The sequence below is a fragment of the Amphiprion ocellaris genome, chromosome 16, assembly GCF_022539595.1.
Source record: "Amphiprion ocellaris isolate individual 3 ecotype Okinawa chromosome 16, ASM2253959v1, whole genome shotgun sequence".
Lineage (NCBI taxonomy): Eukaryota > Metazoa > Chordata > Actinopteri > Pomacentridae > Amphiprion > Amphiprion ocellaris.
Window position 1 is genome coordinate 6,348,141 of NC_072781.1, and position 23,210 is coordinate 6,371,350.

The 23,210-nt window shown below is 38.6% G+C and overlaps 2 protein-coding genes across 3 annotated transcripts in view; one reads left to right on the forward strand and one right to left on the reverse strand.

The window, feature by feature from the left end:
- LOC111576064 (phytanoyl-CoA hydroxylase-interacting protein-like) overlaps positions 1-6,909 on the forward strand; it is a 19,381-nt gene extending 12,472 nt beyond the window's left edge. The window contains exons 4-5 of the mRNA XM_055018596.1: positions 2,532-2,565; positions 3,965-6,909. Coding sequence (XP_054874571.1) covers positions 2,532-2,565; positions 3,965-4,562 — 632 coding nt within the window. The 3' untranslated portion in view covers positions 4,563-6,909. The remainder of the gene's footprint in view (positions 1-2,531; positions 2,566-3,964) is intronic.
- LOC111586876 (protein FAM13A-like) overlaps positions 5,513-23,210 on the reverse strand; it is a 32,379-nt gene continuing 14,681 nt past the window's right edge. Inside the window, exons 7-21 of one of the 2 annotated variants that reach the window (XM_055018593.1) lie at positions 16,468-16,689; positions 16,198-16,255; positions 14,702-14,799; positions 13,792-13,855; positions 12,988-13,068; positions 11,474-11,675; positions 10,339-10,582; positions 9,989-10,121; positions 9,527-9,608; positions 8,484-8,695; positions 8,216-8,299; positions 7,868-7,969; positions 7,220-7,434; positions 6,966-7,067; positions 5,513-6,494 (exon numbers count right to left, since the gene is read on the reverse strand). In XM_055018593.1, coding sequence (XP_054874568.1) covers positions 6,368-6,494; positions 6,966-7,067; positions 7,220-7,434; positions 7,868-7,969; positions 8,216-8,299; positions 8,484-8,695; positions 9,527-9,608; positions 9,989-10,121; positions 10,339-10,582; positions 11,474-11,675; positions 12,988-13,068; positions 13,792-13,855; positions 14,702-14,799; positions 16,198-16,255; positions 16,468-16,689 — 2,026 coding nt within the window. In that variant the 3' untranslated portion in view covers positions 5,513-6,367. Of the gene's footprint in view, positions 6,495-6,965; positions 7,068-7,219; positions 7,435-7,867; positions 7,970-8,215; positions 8,300-8,483; positions 8,696-9,526; positions 9,609-9,988; positions 10,122-10,338; positions 10,583-11,473; positions 11,676-12,987; positions 13,069-13,791; positions 13,856-14,701; positions 14,800-16,197; positions 16,259-16,467; positions 16,690-23,210 lie in introns of both variants that reach the window. The other variant, XM_055018591.1, reaches the window with a different exon arrangement.

The window sequence follows — 23,210 nt, forward strand, 5'->3', positions numbered from 1 at the left end:
TTCAAAGAAAACCTTTCTGGAGTGTTTTTCACGGCCTCCTTTACATTATTTCATCATATGAGACGTTTTTAGAACATGTTGGAAAAATCGATTTTTTTTTCGACATAGTATAGTAAGGCGTTTTTTTTGCGCCAAAATTCATGATGATTTTTTGTTCAAAGAAAACCTTTCTGGAGTGTTTTTCACGGCCTCCTTTACATTATTTCATCACATGGCACGTTTTTATAACATGTTTGAAAAATGTCATTTTTTTTTCGACATAGTATAGTAAGGCGTTTTTTTGCGCCAAACTTCATGATGACTTTTTGTTCAAAGAAAACCTTTCTGGAGTGTTTTTCACGGCCTCCTTTACATTATTTCAACATATGGCACGTTTTTATAACATGTTTGAAAAATGTCATTTTTTTTCGACATAGTATAGTAAGGCGTTTTTTTGCGCCAAAATTCATGATGATTTTTTTTTCAAAGAAAACCTTTCTGGAGTGTTTTTCACGGCCTCCTTTACATTATTTCATCATATGACACATTTTCACAACATGTTTGAAAAATGTCATTTTTTTTTCGACATAGTATAGTAAGGCGTTTTTTTTTGCACCAAAATTCATGATGACTTTTTTTTCAAAGAAAACCTTTCTGGAGTGTTTTTCACGGCCTCCTTTACATTATTTCATCACATGGCACGTTTTTATAACATGTTTGAAAAATGTCATTTTTTTTCGACATAGTATAGTAAGGCGTTTTTTTTGCGCCAAACTTCATGATGACTTTTTTGTTCAAAGAAAACCTTTCTGGAGTGTTTTTCACGGCCTCCTTTACATTATTTCAACATATGGCACGTTTTTATAACATGTTTGAAAAATGTCATTTTTTTTCGACATAGTATAGTAAGGCGTTTTTTTGCGCCAAAATTCATGATGATTTTTTTTTCAAAGAAAACCTTTCTGGAGTGTTTTTCACGGCCTCCTTTACATTATTTCATCATATGACACATTTTCACAACATGTTTGAAAAATGTCATTTTTTTTTCGACATAGTATAGTAAGGCGTTTTTTTTTGCACCAAAATTCATGATGACTTTTTTTTCAAAGAAAACCTTTCTGGAGTGTTTTTCACGGCCTCCTTTACATTATTTCATCATATGGCACGTTTTTACATGTTGAAAAATCCCTTTTTTTTTGACATAGTATACTATGGTTTTTTTTGCGCCAAAATTCATGATGATTTTGGATGACATAATAAACTGACGTTTTGGTCAAATTTTGGATGACATACTAAACTATGACATTTTCGTGACATTTTGAACGACATACTAAACCATGACGTTTTTGTGACATTTTAGACCACATACTAAACTATGACATTTTTGTGACATTTTGGATGACATACTAAACTATGACGTTTTTGTCATATTTTGGACGACATGCTAAACTGTGACGTTTTAGTGATATTTTGGACGACATACTAAACTATGACTTTTTTGTGACATTTTAGACCACATACTAAACTATGACATTTTTTTGACATTTTGGACGACATACTGAACTATGACATTTTGGTCAAATTTTGAACGACATACTAAACTGTGACGTTTTGGTCAAATTTTAGACGACATACAAAACTATGACGTTTTGGTCAAATTTTGGACGACATACTAAACTATAACGTTTTGGTCGTATTTTGGAAGACATACTAAACTATGACGTTTTGGTCATATTTTGGACGACATCCAAAGCTATGACATTTTGGTCATATTTTGGACGACATACTAAACTTTGACGTTTTTGTCGTATTTTGGATGACATACTAAACTATGACGTTTTTGTCATATTTTGGACGACGTACTAAACTATGACGTTTTGGTCATATTTTGGACCACATTCTAAACCATAACGTTTTTGTCATATTTTGGAGGACATGAAATTTTGGTCAAGTTTTGGACGACATACTAAACTGTGACATTTTGGTCAAATTTTGGACGACATACAAAACTATGACATTTTGGTCAAATTTTGGACCACATACTAAACTATGACGTTTTTGTCATATTTTGGACGACATACTAAACTATAAAGATGGAAGAAATCGGTTCCACGCTGTTGCTGTCTAGCAAAGGATGTGTCTAAACTTAAAAGCAGCTGGAATGTGCACAAGCTCTGACGGTGTTTCCTGCAGAAAGGAGTGAAGGACAGAAAGTTGAATTTGTGTTCAAAATAGGGCTGACGGTTGAACGTAAACAAAGGCTTTGTGAAACATTAGGAGCTTCACCATTGTCTGGTTGGGGTTTGCTACATCATGTGACCTAAATACGTAGCGGGCAGCAGGAATTGATGGGACTCAAACACCTCACAGTTTAATCATTTGTTCCTTGTATGATTTCCAACTGACAAATCAGTCAATTTGTAGTAGGATCCCAATCATGTGATCGTCAGCAGGTCACTGACACAGTGTTCACTTGTTGTCATGGTTACAGCAACACCGTGCCAGCAGCTACATCTCCCAATGGGAAATCCTTAACAAAGCCGTGGATCCAGACTATAAGCTGCGTCACTGTGAGAATTTAATGAGGTGGTCCTTGTGTCATTTCGGCCTTCCCCTGAAAATTTCATCCAAATCCGTTAGTCTGTTTTTGAGTAACGCTTCACACAGACAGACAGACAGATTCACTGACAAATGAACGCCGATCGTCACAAACTCTGCGGTTCCTTGGCGGAGTAATTAGAGGTTTGGAGCTCAGATTCCCTCTGTGGCGAAAATAGGCAGCTGCCACAGAAGCATTCAATGCTTTGACTGTTCGTCAGTTAATCTTAAAGCCGATTAGTTTTGTAGCAGTTTCTCATGATCATAAAGAAATATTCCGTTTTTCAGTGGAGCAATTTTCTCTCAAAAGATTTCTGTGAGACAAATTGATCTCAGCTAATATGATTACCGCAGAGCTCCAGAAATAGTGAAACTGGATACAGCACGTATTCCAGGCAGAGTTCACTTAGCTTATTGTGTTATGAGACTCAGGACTCAGACTGCATCTTGCACATTTAATCAGCTTGTTTCCCATGTGTCGCACTGTCTCAAACACTCTGATGGTATTACACTGAAAGTCGGTGTCACTGCCATCCTGTATTTAGAAAATTACTTTGAATACAAAAGCTGCGGATAAAATGTTTGGCTTATTTTCCACAGATGGACCCAAAAGGAAAATTGATGGCACATTTGTTAACAGCTGGGTCAATATATAATACTTTTTGTAACATAGTTGACAGTTATCATAGTTGACATTTTTGCTGTTTTCAGGCCTAAAATCAAAATGGCCGCCTATAACCAAACACTGCATGGCATTTTTACAGAAAGATTCTTCTAAATATTATATATACAATTGAGTAAAATTGAAATTGAAAGTTATTTATAAAGATATTGTAGTAAAGAAAAAAAATTTTTTTAAAAATAAATAAAAAAAGATATAGTAGTAAACCTGCTGCCATAAAGCCACTCCTGACTCTCACACTACTTGATATTAAATAACTATGGAAGCCTTGGAGTCTTGTCAGTCTTTTCTTCAGGAGGAAATGACATCATGTAGAGCAGGTCATGTGATCTGAAATTAAAACACTTCCTTGAGAGGTGTTTTTGTAATGGGGAACTTAGATGAAAGGGATTTCTCAGATACAGATACAATTTGTTATTTTCCATATATAATTTGGAGCAAAGCATCTCAGAATTCTTGATGCACAATTTTTGAATAAGCTTATTTTATTATTGTTTAGCCAATTAGGAGGTGGTTGTTATTAAATTCGGATGGTTATTTAGTTGACATTTTAGTGATATCCAGTCATTTTTTATTAGTAAGTGATTATTTCCATAACAAGTAATTATGGAATTTGTAAAGACATGATCATAATGAACATAAAAAACTTTTTTTTTTGTACTTTAAATAAAAATGTATGCAAGATATATCCTATGGACTTCAAAGGTCCCTCAGTTATGTATTGACCCAGCTACTTTCCTGCTCTTTGTTGAACTTAAGGGAGGAGCAAGAAAACCGGATGCTGCCGTCAGTGAAAGACAACAGCGGCAGCCATGGATCACCCATCAGTGGCAAGCTGGAGGGAATTTTCTTCAGCTGCAACACGGAGTTCAACACAGGCAAGCCTCCGCAGGACTCCCCGTACGGTCGCCATCGCTTCGAGGTCCGTGCCGACACACTCTTCAACCCTGACACCAACCTGTACTTTGGAGACTTCTACTGCATGTACACGGCCTACCACTACGTCATTCTAGTCCTGGCACCCAAGGGCTCCAGCGGCGATGAGTTCTGTAAGCAGAGGCTGCCTGCCCTCGACATAACCAACAACCGCTTCCTCACCTGCAAACAGGACAAAGAAGGGGAAGGCAGTCTGGTGTTTCACCACGCCCAGGACGTCATCCTGGAGGTGATCTACACAGAGCCTGTAGACCTGGCGTTGGGCACGGTGGCGGAGATCAGCGGGCACCAACTGATGAGTCTGTCCACGGTAAATGCCAAGAAGGACCCCAGCTGCAAGACCTGCAACATCAGTGTGGGACGCTAAAGAAACGTCAGGATGCAAGCGGAGGAGAGAAGGACTGGAGGTGACTGACCTCTGCACACACAAAGGAAGTCCACATGTACTGATGAAGCAGACCAACACATGCATGAAGCAGCAGATTTAGTAGGCTCCCAGACATGCACACCGACATATCTCTGACACTGCTCTGTACTCTCAAGAGACCATCATTCCCAAAGAAGAGTGGAGAAAAAAAAAGAGGGAGGTACATACTCTGACACCTGCACCATCGTCTCCTCATCTGAAAAAGGTTCCCCTACTGTTGAAAACACACCTAAAGATATCCCACTGAAGGGGCCACCAACTGAGAAATGTAAACCTGGGACACCATCACAGAGCCATCCATCCACCCGACAAGTCACACTGGCATACTGACCAAACCCTTTAACTGTACTAACGAACACGGGCTGCTTCAACTTCCTGTTTATTTTAATCAGTTGTCCCATAATTTATTAATGACCTTTGCCTTGTTATTATTGATATGCTGTTAACTGAGCGTCCACTATCTGGTGGACGAGAATTTTGTTGTTCCTGATTACATTGACGATTTGTCTTTTTAGAAATGTTTTCTCATTCCACAGTTGACAAATTCAGACTTCTTTTTACCTCCTACTAGTGGCATGGACTGGTACTACAATTTTCTAGGGCTGCAGCATCGATAGTCATCTTTGTTTATACCAAAGGTATTAAAAAGCAGACATTAAACCGCTGTGGGATCCTAACAGTACTAATGCAACAGCCTCTAAAATGTCTTTGATGACCAAGTGTGAACTACTTGTTAACTTGTTGTTCTTTTTAAAAAAAAGCATGATGCAGTTCTGTGCAGCATGAGTATGAAAGCTGTCAGTACCTCTACCATAGCAATCTTTTCTGCAGCAGTCACTCTTATTTTACTGTAGTCAGTGGAAAGAAAGAAAGTAGAACCATAAACTGTGTTTAGCAGAATAAATGTGAAAAAATATTTATTTTTATTGATACATTCATATATAGATAGATATATATAGATAGAAAACTATATAAACCAGAAGTGCACAATGTCAAAAGCTCTGATCATTGTCAACAACGGCATTTAGGGGGGATTAACTTCATACAGGCAAAAAGGGGGAATAATACAAATTTAACAGCAGATATAATTTGCACTACGATGCCTACGTTCACCAACATTCACATATTTCCGAGGTGAACACGTTGACAGTCACAATTTAGATCACCTATGAAATTCTTAATGCATATCATAGCACAATGTAGGACTAAAAAACTGACATGCACAAACACTGCAGGATTGTCTCACTGACTGCATTTAAGCTTACACATTTTTTGCCAAGATAGCACTTTTAAAAATGCAGTTTCCACATTAACTACGGACAAAGTTGTCCAAAAACAGTATTCTGGCAAGGAAAAAAAAGAGTAACAAAGTGCCATAATATACATAAAGTAATCTTAAAATGACTCAGATGTAACTAACACCACGTTGTTACAGCGCTTCATCTTTGACATAGATTTGTGCTACATAATGTACACTTGCTACATCAGGTTTATAATAACGTGTCATGAATGATAAAGGAAGTGTTGTTGGGACAAAAAAAAAACAACTTTACCCAGCATTTCATTCAGATTGTCACCGATTTCCAGCAGTTTTCTTCATGTAAAGTGCATCTACATAATGAGCATGGCATGAAACAAGTCCAGACCCTCCGGCATCACGACCTAATTTTTCAAAAAACAAAAAAAACAAAAACAAAAAACAATCGATTCCTGTTAAGTTAAATAAAAGTCCCACTGTGAGTTACTCAACTTGTCTTGGTTGAGTCCTGTTGTTTACTGAGCAGGGCCTCCAGCAAACGAAGCTTTGCTTTGAGGTTCTTATACTGGCAGTACTCCTCTGCCATTGGTCCACGGTCCTCTTTCTGACAAGTCCTGTTAGCAACACACGGAGGAGAGTAGATGCAAACGAAAGGCAAAACTTTTATTTTGTAGTTACCAAACAACCTGCAGCAGCTTCCATAACTGGTTGATAGTCCCTATGTTGCCTTACTCAGATAGCTTTGTACAGTGTGTATTGTAATCAAAAACTTACTGTATCTACTTTGGAGGACTAACATGTACAGTGCAAAGGATGTGTACAGTTCAGCGCAAACGTCTATCTCTTCGTCTCTTTCCTGAGCTCTCTGTGCTGGATTAACGTTACATGAGTGTGCATTACGCTGTCTTACCATTACGATGGAATTTCTTTTGTGGATGTTTTTTCTTTGTTTTTCACAAGGCATTGTTGAAAACCAAATGTTCCAAGTTTATTAAAAGACAAAATAAAATGCAAAAGCCAAGTACTTTGGATGGGCTGTGTGTGTGGTTTCTGTGTGTGTGTGTGTGTGTGTGTGTGACCGTTACCTGCCAGTCTGTGTGTAGAAATGGTCCTCAAACTGTCGGAGCGCTCGGTGAAGCCTTCGCTTCTCTGATCGAACCATCCTGAGATGATCCAGTAATTCTGATCTGCATGAAGAAGGAATCAATCAGTTTGTTAGATCTTTTATACTGTGTGCAATTACATTAATCGACAAATAAAATTAAAGCACAATAATTGTCAACTTCCAGCTTTCCTTCAGGTCCTTAGTTCAACAAAAAAAATTACACACAAACTGTACCTTGAAGCTTCATGCAGTGTTGCCATGGTGATGATCTGCGACTGGAGACCCTTCACCTCTTCGAGCGGAGACACCAGAGGCATTTCAGATGTTTCTAGAGAAGTCAGATACTGCGACTCATCTGGGGACATACACCTGGGAGATTTTAACCAAAGCGGCTGCTGCCTGGGGCTTCGTTGTTTGGGGTGCTCTTCATCAGAGCCCTCCTCTTCCTCCTGTGTAGACACACACACAGAGGGATAAATAATCTGTCATAGCAAATTAAAATGATGAAGTAAACCAGGCAACAGCAGAAGCTGTGTGTGTTCATTGAAGTGAACACACCAGCTCTGTTCAGTTAGTCAGCCATGGTGTGATATATATTTCAACTGATCAGCTCCTAATTTCAGTTTTAGCAATGTCTAATTACCCATCTATTATTTTGCTGAATGAACTGATACATTTCACAACAGTTTGACTTCATATTCAGCCACTAGAGGGCAGAGTGACACTCTGGCCTCAGAGACTGTGGTCAGTTTTGTGAGTGTTAATGAGTGAAATACACGGTGGTGCTGCAGTTCTAGAGAATTTCCTCTAAAAGACTATCCACTCCTCTTGACATTTACACTCTAGAAGTTGTTGCTCTTCACGACTTGAATGTTTACTCACAATGGTTGTAATGACTGCTGTGGCTGCAGACGAAAGCAGCTGCTTGAGAAGACGGTACTGATCATAGAAAGGTTTCATCAGGGTTCTCTCCTGCTTCGTACTCTGAAGACACAAAGATACAAAGACAGAGACTGACCGGTTATTTATAAGAACAAAACAGATCTAACAGACTAGAAATGAATGTTGTAAGGAGATAGAGAAAAAAATTATTATGAGGGTCAATATATATTTGCAGGACTTTTTGTAACATAGTTGACAGGTATCATAGTTGACATTTTTGCTGTTTTCAGACCTAAAATCAACACGGCCACCCATGAGATAAAGAGTGAACATCCAAGTTTAACTTACTGGTCGTCCGTGGAGACTCTCAAAGTACAGCAGGCACTTCTGCATGATGGTTTTCTCCATGCTCATCTGGAAATGGGACATCTCCTGTACATACAGGCGCAGTGAAGATTAAGAACAGGTAATTTCATAGCTGAATGCAACATTAAATTCACATTACGTGCAATTTTTCCACTACTTTTCACTACACAGATTTTTAGAACCAAGAATGTGACCTCCAAACTCATTAGAATGTTAGTGTGCGTGTTAAAGGCATTTCTACAGCACCGACCTTAATGCTGTCAGGCAGGCCCAGCTCCCGCCGTCTTTCCTTCAGCCTGTTGGTTATAATGTTGACCGTTTCTTCTACATTTGGTTTGGTGTTAGTGTTGTTGTTCAGCTGCTGCAGCTCAGTCCCTGTCGCCTCCCTCTGGTCTATATTGGTCCTGCATGTTTCAGCCTGCTCTCTCAGTCCTGATTCCTCTGACTGTCGCAGCTTCATCTCTACGTTAAGGAGGACAGCAGAGCAGAAAAATATGGTGACATGAAAACAGAAACTACATAAATACATAAACTAGCTGGACCATGGCCATCTACTGTTCAATGGTAAAATGCATCAGTGAAGGGAATTATATCAAAAGTACTTTAAACTACGTTTTAAATAGATTGCTAATATTATGTCTGTGCTGTTAATTATGTCAAATTTTTTACTTGCAACAGACTGTTTTTACATGTCCTTCTGGCAGTTTTTCTTTCAGATTTTCTCTGAATATGGTAAAAGAAAAATACTATGTTTAAATAATACACTGTGTTTGATATGGTTTCTTCATAACTAAGTTTAATTAGCATTACAAAATGACATCTATGCCACCTCCATAATTAAAAATCCAATATTTAGAAATATGGAAATACTTTTTCATTTCAATAGCTTAAACCATCAGATATAAGAAGTCTCCCACATCACCATCACTTAAAGTTCAAACTTTGTTTTAATGGGTAATGCATAATTCAGGTTTTTACATCGCACTTGTGTAAATTCTCTATTGGAAGAAGATTGGCTTACAAACTATTGGTGACGTTATAAACTCTGCTTGCAGGTACACAACTTCACATAAGATTTTAGTTGAGCTCATATAAACTTTTCACTTTCAGCAGATGAATTTGAACTCAGTCTTCTGGTATCAAACTGAACATACATCTTTCAGCCCAGTGAAGCCCAAAGAAGAGAAGTTTAGCTGATTGATTGAGTGGAACTTTAAGCCAAGATCTTGATAGTTCTTACACCGTTGCAATCAATAATTCATGTGTGGGTGTGACTGTGGTTGTATAACTGACCTTTCAGCTGCTTGCGACTCTTGATGAGCTCCTTCATCAGTCTGGCCACTTCTGGATGTGCCGTCTTGTCATTGTGGGCCGGCTGAAAAAAAACCACTCATCACTAAGTGAACTGGGCCTGTCTCATGTATCCAGGACCTGGAATGGGTCTTTTAATTTTGTCTTTTGTTCCAGGCGTGTGTCAGTTACTGGTATTTTTTTGTGCAGCAGCCCTGTCAACCAATTGACTGAAGAGCCATTGTGTAACAAACTGTAAGTTTCCCAATGTACCAGTAGAGGGAGTAAGTCATCCTGGTCAGATGCTTGTGGTTCAGATCAGCAACATTAGTTAACAACTTAACACTAACACATCCACTCAGGCATGTACTCACACACAAAAAAGTACTGGCTTTGAAATATTTGTAACTTTAAAATGACTCAGGTGTATCCAGCTGAACAAGCACTTCTGAATTCTTCACTCACCTTATAGTGTTTCTCTTGTTCAAAACACTCCTCAAACCGCCTGATCTTCTTCCTCAGTGTGTGGATGTGTCTGTTGAGCATTGAGATGGACACAGAGCCCTCGTCTAGCTCTGGATGGACACTGCAGCGAGCCCTGGAATCAGAAAGTGTACATTTACCTGCTTGAACTCTTGAGAAATTGTATACTGGTCCATGAAACAAAGAGTCATTATCTATATTACTATTACCTAATATGGCAATACGACAGCAGCATGGCAAGGACTTCAAATTTGAAACCATTCCTATTTGACTATAGACTATTTGTGAGCCTCGATTCCTAAATAAAGTTGGTGCCAAAACAGCTGTCTTACATGCGTATGTGTTGTGAGCATGGTGGGGACGGAGCTGCATCAGGGTCCAGGTTGTAGCGTAGACTGTGGCTGAAGTTGGGGCATCGTGGTGAGGGAACGGGGCAGTCGTTGGTCATAAAACGAGAGAGGAGTGGGCTGGAAATAGAGCCTGGAGGGCTCGGCAGGGTATTCTCTCCTGAAAGCCCCTCAGAATAAGTGGCAGTAGAGAGGACAGGACTGGACAAATGTGAGGATGGGATGTGCACTGGAAGAGAGAGAACAAAGACAAAATAGTAACTGAAATCTGTCATAGTTATGACTATATTTCACTTTACCATTAGATAAAACATGCTTTTTGTATTTATAAAGGAGTATAGATAGGAGAAAATGAGAGATGGAAAAGAGAAAGAGGAAGAGTAGGAAGAGAAAAAGATAAGCTAAGGAGGAGACATAAAAATATAAACAAAAGAAAGACAAATTGCTCTTTTCAATTAAAGCTACTAACAATAATTTGCTAACTGGCTTCTATGTTATCAGTTATTTCTATAGTTCAAAAGTCACTGGTTTCTTGCAACATTTAGCCAGAACAAAGGCATGAAAATAAAGTCTTCATCAATAAAAAAAACTACATTAGTGTCTAGATATCCCAAAAAAATGTATTACTTAATATATGTGCCAATACTAACATCAGTGGCTATGAAGTGATGCAACAACAGCTGCGTTTTCCCATGATGCGATGTTACTCAACTTATCATAAAAAGACGCACCCATCTGTGGGAACTGAAGAAGCTAACTCGTTTTCAAGATTCATTGACCGTAACATGCACAAAAGGCATGACAGGAACGAGGAAGATGCTCTGAAAACAGACAGTGAATCAGATGCTACAGAAAAAGCCACTGACAGTGTAGTTTATATGAATTGTGCCTTTTGTGCACTCCCTTTGGATAAACATAGGTGCTAATGAAAAACACCTCCTAAATACTAAAAATGTCCCAAATAATATAAATAAGTTAAAAACCAGTCATCGTCTGTATGAATTGCAACCTCCACATTGTTTCTCTCTTTGCCCTACAGGTTAAGTGGAAAATGTTTAATACTGGAACCTAATAATTACTATTTTATTGTTTCAGCATCACTTCACTGCCATTGTCTTACCAGGCTGCGATGAGTTTACTGTGTCCTGAGCAGGTGGTGATGATGGCGAGTGAAGGATCTGTTTTGGGGTCAAATAAAGGCTCTCGGCTTCAGTAGATAAAGGCTGTTGCAGAGCAGGTAGGTTATCCTGAGCCTGGGGGTCTCCTGGTGCTGGCGAGGCTCCCATGTCAGCCTCCAGGGCTTGTAGCTTGAGGGAAGGGCTCTGGAAACAGAAGCAGAACATGGCTTCAGGGACGCAGATGGAAAGGAGAAGAGAAACCAGAAAGAAGCGTTGTAGTTTGGCCGAAGAGAGTCTTTAGCGTTTCACATGCCGCTCGTAAATCTTCAGAAGTCCTGTAAAATCATTTCACTCTCTTCTTGTCCGGAGAGTGCTGGATAAGAACTGAGTGGTTGCCTTTTCTTCCAGAGAAACGTAGGAGTCAAAAGGCAGAATATAGCTCAACACAGTCTGAAGTACAAGAAACACTATTCTCAGAAATCATGAACAAATCTGTGATCTTGCAAAGTTCCTTGTCCCTTCCAAAAAGAGATGCAAAAGACAATTCTGAGCAGCACATGTGGGGTGGTGTGTATTTACAAAAACCCAAAAACGTATCTCCTTTCAGGTCTCTGTGCAACAAAAGCTGGTTAGTCGGTCAAGCACTCAGCCAGCTAGAAATGAATCCTGCTTTCAGTCATTAAGTCAGATTCCTAATATGCACCAGCATCCAGCGTGGTATCCCTGTAATTCCAATAGCTGTGTCCCTGTGATTCCTAGATGACTGGATCTGCGTGTGTGAGAATACAGCGAGCTTCCTTCTGGCCGGCATTCCCGACTCTTCTGCTGCCGTCGCGCTTCCACATGGATTATTCATCATGCACGGAAGCAGGGGGGCGGCGGGAATACCGCTCACGTCTTTGCGCGTGGTGTGGGTGTGTGTGCAAGGGAGGACTGAGGTACTGTATATGACGAGGCGTTTCCACAGCAACGTTGTCAGGCCGAGTCTGTCTGTCGGAGCTGCGGGGAGTCACGTAGCTGTTTGCCGTCGTGAGTGTGTCTCTGTGCAAGTGGGTGTATATGCAGTAAATTCAGATGCTGTTAGGCAGAGTGAAAGAAAAAATGTATTTGAGCTGCAACAAAAGATATTCTGATTAGAGTGAGGAGGCTGGTGGTTTAATTTAGGTGATCTGACACCACTCTCACCATCATCAGCATCAACAGCAGCTGCCTTGGGTTCAGGCTTCGCTGATTCTTTCTCGCCCTTCTCGACTGTTCATTCATAAAAAAAAAAACACAGCCTTGTGCGTCACACAGAGGAGGTGGAAGCATGTAAGGGGGGGGAAGGAGTGAGGCTATTATTACTGAAGCAAAACACCCACAGGCAAGCAAGTTAACACCTAGAAATGCACATACTTGACAGGTGTGCACCCAAACACGCACACACACACCTAACTGGAGGTATCAGCTTGCCTCGGTGTCATGGATACCCTGTTTTAATCTGCGTGTCTACAGGCTGTGAGGAGGGAGAACTTACGTCAGAGCAGTTGTTCCTGCCTCTGCAATCACAATGTCTGTCAGGAGAACCACCACATCCTCCTCCTGCTCCTTTTCTTCCCTGGAGGAACAGAAATAATCACTGACGAAGTCTCAAAGCCCACGAACTGACACACACCGATGTGGGAACACGCACCTATACACGTGTATCAATGCACTGTGGATTACAATGTCACATACAGATAGATAATGAGTTCATTTCCTTCCTCGGCAGACAGATCGGCCCATAAGACCAGAATATGTATCAAAAAAATATTAAGGTATTGCTTCAGACTGGATAGAAATTGCCATCATGGTTATCATCATCATCATCATCATCCGGTGATCCTGAACACTGTCAGTGTTCAGCTACAGCTAAACAAAATCTTTACTTCACTGTCTGCTAACCCCTTTGGATGCCAGCACTGATAAATATCTGTTTAGCAACAGCTTCCCTATTTTGTACCAGCTTTTAGAAATTAACTAAGGTTTAAAATCACTTTGAAATTTGTCTTTGATCAAAAATCTTAGATAACCTCTGAGACTGTCAGTGGTGGATTTTTAGGTGCATTAGTGCAATAAATCTTTCCAGCCTGCAGCTTTCTTCTTTCTTCTGTCTCTGTAAAGCACTCTGGTCAGCATTTGTTGTTCTTAAATGTGCTCTATAAATAAACTCACCTGACACAGATTCACAGACCTGGCTATAACTGAATTTTTATATGGTTGTATAAGGACAGAATTTAAACAGCAGGCTGTGAAAATCATGTGGTGAGGGCAGCTATATTGTTCAGAAAGGCCTGCTTACCTTCCACTCAGACGCCATGGATTTGTCCTCTGTCTCGTCTTTCTGCGTTTTACAGCACAGTCGGCTGAAAAACAAAATTCTGTCAACAACAAGCCATACAATGAAATCACATTAAAATAAATAAATTCAACATCAAGTAAGTGTTTTTAAAAGTCACATTATCTGTAACTCTAGCAGCTGTGTCTGTGTGACTTTAATAAAGTACACATTGTGCATTGTCTGTCTGTATCAGGTCTGCTCACAGACAGGACTCTCCACTGCTCTGTGTAGCTTGGTGGCCAGGGGGTCATCTGGCACTGCCATTAAGGTTATGGCTTAGTCATGTGTGACTTTAATGAGGCATAACTGAGATGTCCTGTCCTCTGGCTCTGTGGAAACAGTGCAAACAGAAAGTCACCATGTCGACATGCTAGGTTGATCTAATCTAGCTGGTCGCTCCGTGCCACGTGAGCCCCCATGGCAAGTCAGTGCTAGTTGGACTGGAACCATATCAAAACCATGACTGTGGGCAGCACACTGCTCCCATAACCTACTTCTCTATTGACTGTGGGGCTGAGAGATGCACTGAACTGAGTCGAAGCAGAGGGACACAAAAACAACTGTAGCATTCAAAGGAATCTGACAAAGTTAAATCTGAGAGACTTTTAACTGCTGCAGATGTACTCATTTGACCCCTTTCACAACAACACTTCTCTTTGATTATTGGATGTGTTTGAATATTTCAATTCTAAATAGTTAATACAGAGCAGACTGAAATTAGACATTTCTTTATTACTTGGATGAAATGTTATCTGACAAGCCTTCTGAGCAAATAGCTACAAAGGAAAACAAAGCTGAAACAAAAGAGGAAAAACACAGCTCCGACAAAATGTCATCTTCTATAGTCTTCATGATGAAGCTTTCCTCTCACCTCTCTGTGTGCTGACTGTGTGTTTGGGTTTTGCACTGTGACTCATTCGCTACGCAGCAGTCTGAAATAGACGAATTCTGCCCTGCATCTGTAGAAGTCTGAAAAACAGTTCAGTCATGTCATACAACCTTCTTAACACCTAATAAGCTAAATATACATAAACTATATTATTTCATTTAGGGGTATAGGAGTATACTACGAAGCAAGATTAATTGGTTAGTGAGGTATGATGATTCCAAAGCAAGTTTTCAATATCCCAAAGGTGGTTCTCTCTTAACCTGGTAGATCACAATGGCAACTTATGCTGCACAACCAACTTGCTACAGGGGAAGTTATGTTCAGAGTTTTGAGCTGCAACCAGCTGTAATAAGCACCACCCTTTCACCAGTTCTTTTTCTGACCATACTCTATGAGTGATACAGATTTGCAGCTGAAGGAATACATTATATCTGAAAATGTATTAAATTGTACATTAGCAATGGATCTAAACGAAACCATGCAGGAGGCAAACTGCATGAAAAACTTTACCACAGGAACCTACATGCATTCAGTTAGTAACGCAGAAAATGCAAACATATGGTTTTATGTTTGGACCTGATTTACTGCCAAGTCCATTTTACATAACTGACATTGCAGCTAACAGAACACAAATTATGAAATTGTTCACTCTATTTGTACTTATCACAGAAAATGTTCAGTCAATAAAACTAATCGAGTTTAATTTGGCAACAAACTTCCACGTATCCCTCATTTGGGGACAGTGTCGGATCTAAATGCACTTCTTGACTGTCATGTTTACCAGTATAAAGATTATTTTTCAAGAGCTCTAATGGGCAGCTGTCATGTCAGAAAAAAGCAGCTGCACAGAGTGGTAAAATAAATATATTAGCTTACACTTTTACACAATTCCTCTCGCATATTTGGCAGTAACACTGTGTAGCGCAATAAATATTTACATTCTTAATTGCTCTCCATTACAACAACCTGTTCCACTTAACTGAAGTAGGCAACACGCAATCAGTCCATTTAGTGTGGAAGAGAGGTTAAATGACGCATCAAACGCCCCCTTTTATCTGTGTGGACAGAGCCTGCCGAACAAAACCTAGGTTAACAAAGACCGTTAATAACCACCATCGTCATAGCCATTATCTCTGTTTGGGGATTTAGGTTTTGTCAAGCCAGCTGACACAAAGAAAGTTTGGCTATGTTGAACTTGCTTCATAGTACACCCCTCAGCTGTCTGTGCATTAGAATAAACATAAAGCACTGCATAAACAGTTGTTGCTGAATGAATTTTTTACAGCTACAGATAGTGTACATGTATGCAGCAGCATATTGTGTGCAAGAAAAAGAGACACAAGGTTAAGAGAGAAACAAATGTGAAAAATAAATTAAAAAATAAAGAATATGAGAGCTCAAACATTAGCAATGCACATCGTAGAGCAGTTGTCTTTAATGGACGTGTACACTTCCTTTCTATCCTCTACTTTGCTTACTTCTTCCTCCTCTTTCTCCTTTGACAAGGAGGTGACCTGTGGGATCTGTGAAAAGGTCCTGCTGACAAAAAGAAAAATAAATAAACTGTGTACGATTTGAAAATGCATTAATGAAAATTGATTGTACGTGCAAGAAATGCAGGTGCTAAATGAGTAAATCCTTCTTATCCTCTAAAAATCAGGTGATCAGATACAACGGTGTTGTAAAGTAGTTTAAAAATATCATCAGTGTGAGGAAACAAATGGAAGACAAACAGGAAAGATATTCACCCTTCTGTGGTACACTCCATAGCTGGTGTCTCCCCCTGAATGCTTTGAAATGGGCTGCTCTGTGGATCTTGGTCTGTTCCTGGGTCAGTGGGGCAGGAAAGCACACCGCCTGCCTCCACACTTTCACTGCTCTCCTCCAGAGCCTCCTGGTCTGCAATCAGCTTCTGAATGTCAGTGCTGACATCAGAGCTGGTTTCACAACCCTGCAGCAGTGTGTCAGGTCTGTGAAGAGACACAAAGACAGAGAATGAAATAAACTGGGAAGTGCACCAACAGGAGGAGGTGAGGAGGAAGGAAAGCTGCTTTAGAATGAGACATCCTTTATAAGATCACAGGAAGGCATGAGTCAGAACTGCTATTTTGCAGCTACAAATGTCATTGCTGTTATTACTAGTTTTTACAATCATTTATCAAAGTGAACAGACTATTTTTTAATAAATGAATCTTGGTTTGAAAGCTCAGTTGGAATTTTATCCAGAAAGGTGGTGGTTGAACCAGCCACTGTAGAAGAACAAAACGATGGCTAAATAGACAATGTCAATGGAGAGAAATACTATGAATTTTGACAAAATAGCCAGGGCTCCAGACTGCAAGCAAAATGGACGCATTTGCAACCTGTTTTTGAGAGTGTGCGAGTTAAAATTTCAATTGGTGCGAGGGGTTGATGATCATTAGGCTGTATTGGTGTCACTCTAACTGGCACAGACAGCTATTGCATTAACCGCAGTGGTGGAAAGTAGTACTTTTAGAACTTTGGAGTACTGTGGCATTTAGGCTTAAAAACATGGTCTTCTCGTGAAATGTGGAGCACGCCTACATGCACTGCTCATAGAATAGGCCACATGTAGAAACAAAAATCACTTGTTTTCATCTGGGATAAATATGACGTTACAATGCCCTAGTTTCAGTCTTTTCAAAATAATTTTTGGTCACACACCTGTCTAAGCCCGTATCCATCTAGCAGCAGCTACCACAGCCTACAACGTGTGGCATTTAGGGAACGTCTGTAAATTGCAGTGTCTCTCGAGAAAAGATGTTCAGTAAGTGATGTGCTACCAGCAAAAAGTTAGTCGAGAGCCCTGCAAAATCGGAATCCAAAGCTATCTATTCATGGTTTATTTCTTACCTCCAAAGCATTAGTCAAAGATTTATTAACCATTAAGACAATTTTCAATTCAACACATCACAATTTGCAGTTTATAAAGAAGGTCTTTTGACAACAGGTATTAAAAATGTGAAAATGGCAAAAACAAAAGTGAAGACCACAACATCAATATAAAGAAAATGAGTTAAATAGAGAAAAAGAACAGAGGATATTAAAGATAAAGGGGAACCTTTTTATGACAGGAAAGTGCTGAAATATAGATTTGAAGATGGTAAAAAGGTTTAAAAATGTAACCAAATCAGTAGAGTATGAAAGAAATATTCTGAAAGTAGCACTATATAAACACTGATAGATCCGGTTATGTTAGCAGGAATCCAATACATGGAAAATCCACAAGTGCATTAATCTTAATATCACAAGGAAAACATGAGCCAAGTCTGATACTGTCCAACAATTTATCCCAGAGAAAACTGCTGACTACTGCAGGACAACAAACATGCAGGTGAATGAATCAGCGGTGTTTGATCTGAAGCTACGCTATGACACGTCTCATGAAACTATAATGAGCTGCTGCCAGCAATAACAAGCATAACTGATTTGTCAGATGAATTATGTCTCAGCTTCAATTTTCCCTTCTTTGACATTTGTCATCTTAACTGAGGCTATTCAAAAGTGACAGGAACAGACTCACAATGAACAAAGGGACAAAACTGTAATTGATGTTCATCAAACCATTAAATTTAATCAGTGCTTCTCACACTACAGATTTATTAATTGGTAGATACTAGCATGCTAATAACAGCTTAATGTTTTTGACCCCTGCAGCAAAGAACATACATCTCTCCTAGTATAAGACTAACTTGCAACAGCTCACTCACATGTGGAGCACTGCAGATCCATGATTGCTGTCAATGACGTTGAAGCAGACGAGACACGAAAACATCCGTTGCCAAATTTCCTAAACTTCTAGCACTCTAGTGTGCAGATTACAAGTGACAGTGACCAGCTTGTTGCTTTGAAAGGACAGAGAAAGACAAAAAAGAAAGGGAGCATGGCTGATTAGTACTTAATGGTCAGGAGTAATGTTCCCTCTAATTTTTCATGAGCCTGAGCAAACACACAAACTCCCTGAGCGTCCCTTGGACCACTGTGAGCAACATCAGACGTGTGCACTGTGGTCACACCAGCATCACATCCATTCAAGTTACATGGTTCATTAAAAGAATCAAATTACAGCATTTACATTTCTGTTAAAACACTTTGTCAACAGGAGCCAGTTGAAGGCTGCAGTGATTTTAGTGACACTACAATGTATAAGAGTGAAGTTATTGAATATTTGTCTCTCTTTACTGTTGCAGTGGTTTTGCAAATTGCAGACGGACCCTGTTCACTCCATAGACACCAGTGTTATTCCTGTAGCTTGAAAGACAGCTACTTTTGATAAAACTGGGCTTGTAGCACATTGTCTGCCTTGCAACAATGGGAAAGAGGCACCGTTTATGTTTTGACAACCTATATCTAATGAGTTATTGATGCTGGAAGTCTGAATCTGTGAATATCTTTCCAACTTTACTGAACTTGGGGCCACTACCACTTAAGGAGTGATATATTTAATTTTGAAAAAAGCATTTAGCCATACTTAAAGCTTTAAGTGCTTTATTAACACGGAACTAAAAATTTTGTATTGTTTTATTATCACAGGTTCTGTCTGAAAAGAGGTGGCATCATTTTAAACAGTGAAATCAAACTAATAAAATGTAATGACCAACCAGTGAGCAATACTGGATTCTGCAAAAACATAAACAACTTTTAAAAAAAAAAATCTAAATCTTATCTTAACACAGTTAATGTATTAACTTATTTTTGTGTGTATGCATGTATTTATTGATTTATTTAATACTGTTAACATATCAGAGTTCTGAGTGAATTTTTCTTAAGATAGGCAAAGGCCATTTATTGATTACATGTAGGCTATTAAATGTTTATTAAAAACTAAAAAGCATTAAAAAAAAACAACTTAGGCATTTATTGAGTCACTAAAATACTGCAGAGTACAGACCACATCAGCATGATTATAAGCATCCTCTGGTAAATTAACAACCAGATACTGATGTCTCTCACCATATGGACTTCAGGAGATGACTGGGGGATGATAAACTGTGACCTACTGGTTGGGTTCTCTCTGTTCTCATGTTTCTTACATGTTTGTCCCCTGACAGCCGGGTCCTAATGTTTTTTGAGCAATACACCATACTATGACGTTTTTACAATGATGGTTCTACTATGGAACCAGTTTGACTTGTTCAGGTGTTCTTTGTGTGAAAACTCAGAGATTTCAGGTATCAGAAGGTGGTTTTCAACTTTCTTTGTTAACTTTCTGCTTCAACTTTAAATTAAATTTCCTTCACTAACCCAGCCCTCTGGACTTCCAGGAAGCTGTGTTCCTATTGGCTGTCCAGGTGGCTGCTTGGTGTTATCAGGAACACCTGAGCAGCTCAGTGTCTTCCTGCTTTATTTAGCTGCAGACAAACATTTCCTCTGCTTCTCTTCACCACAGAACCTGGTTTGGCTCCATTGCTTTAGTTTGTTCTTTAGGCGTTGGCTTGCAGCTTCCAGCAGTAAAATAGGCTTTAATGTGTTTCTTGGTGTGTTTTAGGGCTTTGTACTGGATAGTTGTCTTGGTAAATGTGGTTCTTTAGCCACAGTTAGCACATGGTGGTAATGTGTGCAGTGATTAGTGGATTTGGTGCAGCTGAGTTGTGTCTTTATCTTGGCTGTAGTGAGTCTTCAGAGGTTTTTGGTCAGACACATTCTGAATTCTTGTTTGTGAACCAGCGTTGGTTGTCCAGAAGGTAAGAGTTCCTGTCCTGATTCTCTGTTCTCAGAGGTTCTCTGGTAGGCTGCAGGAGACTTTAGCATTTGGGTTGTGCTAGTTTGGTTTTTGTACAGTTTCATTTGGACAACTATCTTGAGGCCCCTCCATGTGGTTTAGTGAGGTTTTCTGGAACAGTTCTACAAAGCAACCTGCAGCAGAAGAGACTTTGAGAGTTTTTAGGAAGTTCTGGAGACCAGACTTTAGAGCAGCAGAAACATTTGTCAGCAGTTTGAGCAGGAGAAGGTGAGCTTCAGAGTAGAAATGAGATGGAAACCTTCTTGACCCGTGTGGTGAGGTCCTGTACCAAGAGTTTGAGCAGGTTGTGAAGAGTCTGTAGTTCTTTGGTCTGAAAGTACAAGAATAGTCGACTCATTAAAGGAGAAAACAGGAGATATTGTTGCTTCTTCTGTCGCTCTGCAGTTTCCTTAGACTGAATATCAAGTTTATATTTTAAATGATTTACCATGTGAGCCCAAGAAGACTTCAATAAACTCCCTCCATCCCCTGAACACAACATATTTTATTACCATGTTAAATGTTTTTTTTTTTTTTAATGTTTTTGAGTTTTAATCATAGTTTTAGCATAGTTTTTTCTCTTTGCTTGTTTAGTTTTGTCATCTGTGTAAAAGGTGCTAAACAAATAAAGTTGAATTGATAAACTGAATAATTGACTAACTCATGATTGTGAAAGGAGAAGTATTTTCATTGTGATTTAAGGGTTTATTTCGTTTTTAAGGTTGGGGTTAAAATCTTGACAGAAAAAGAAGATTAAAGAAATAAACTACATAACAAAAAATTAAATCAAAGGGAAAAAAATGTAATACAATAAAACTTTTAAAAAGGTTTGTTATTAAAAAGTATTTTTGAATGTTTAATTATCGAAAATATTTTATATGTAATTTTGAATATTATATATATATATGTATTGTATCTTGTTTAATTTTCTAATTCAATATTTTGTCTATTTAATATAGTTAAACATTAAATACAATTAAATTCTATTAAACAGACAAAATATTGAATTAGATAATTAAAGAAGATACAATACATGTAATTATGGAATTAAACAAAATAGATTTTTTTTCTTTCCTAATATTTAATTTTTTGATTAAATCTTGAAGGTTTTTCTTTTTAAATGTTTTACCACCTTTTAATGTTTAATTTTCTTTTTAAATGCTTCATTGTATTTTCTGTTTAATTCATATTTGAAGTTTTATTGTCATTAAGATGTAATATTCTAATTAAACATTTAATTTTTTCATTAAATGTTTTGTCTTTTTAAAGGTTTAATGATCTAATTAAATGTTTTGTATTTTTTTTAAATGTTTAATATTCTTCTTGTTTAATTGCATTTTTTGAATGTTTAATTATCGAAAATATTTTATCTGTCATTTTGAATATTTGTATTTGAAAAATTCAGTTTCATTTCATAGTTCCATGTATTGTATCTTGTTTAATTATCTAATTCAATATTTTGTCTGTGTAATATAGTTAAACATTAAATACAATGAAATTCTATTAAACACACAAAATATTGAATTAGATAATTAAACAAGATACAATACATGGGTGAGAAAAGAGCAAAACTAAACATTTAAGAAGAATCAAACTAAAGACAAAACATTTGAAAAGACACCAGTTAGACTTTTGAAGATCAAATTAAACAGAAGAGACAATAAAACAATCAAAAAGAGCAAAAACAGATAAAGGTCTCAAAGTGTTTTCTAGTCTGAAATGAAAACATCAAGTTGTTTCTTCAAACATTTCCTCTTTCTATGTTCTTGGTTTGATTGTGGATAGATTTACGAAGAACTCATTTCAGAAAACTGCTTTCCAGATAAAGTCTACTAGTAGTTGAAGGCATTGATCAAACTAATGTTACCTTCTGATCTCCACAAACTTTACTGTTCAGTGAAGAGAATCAAAGTTTGTTCAGGATTTCTAAAAAACCCACAGGTGAAGATCTGAGAAGAACTCAGATGGTCTAAATGTGAAATCAAGACTCATGGTCACAAGTTTTAAGGTTTCTGTTAACCAGAAAGTTCAAACTAACAGAGAAGTACTGAGAAACTTTTAAAATTTCAGTCCTCAGACTGTGGAAAGGTTCAAACCAACAGAGAACTACTCAAGAACTTTTAGATTTTCAGTCCTCAGACTGTGTGAAGGTTCAAACTAACAGAGAACTACTGTAGGACTTAGAAAATTTCAGCCCTCAGACTGTCTGAAGGTTCAAACTAACAGAGAACTACTCAGGAACTTAGAAGATATCAGTCCTTGGACTGCCTGAAAGTTAAATCTAACAGAGAACTAATGTGGGACTTAGAAAATTTCAGCCCTCAGACTGTGTGAAAGCTCAGGTCCTGAGGACTCGGGAGGTCTGGAGGCTTGGAAAGTCTTGGAACTGAGGGTTCCACCCTCCAGCACAAAGGCTGAAGTCCAACCTCCTGAGAAAAACGGTCGAGTCGAGACTCGAGTTAAAAAAAAACTCGAAAACGACAAAAAATAGATGATAAATGCGCAAAAAAAAGAAGAATTAGTATCTGAGCGAGTAGCTCAGGGGAAAAGAAGAGTGACTACCAACTGGAAGGTCGCAGGTTCAAGACCCGCCAGCGGCAGTTTTCTTTCTTTGTCTTTGTCAGGATTTTGAGAAAATTTAAGAAGTGTCTGGTCTTGAACCAGCGACCTGCAGCTCCATAGGTAAATCCTTAACTCACTGAGCTACAGATCAGATACAAAGAAATAATTTCGTCGTCCCTTTGGCAT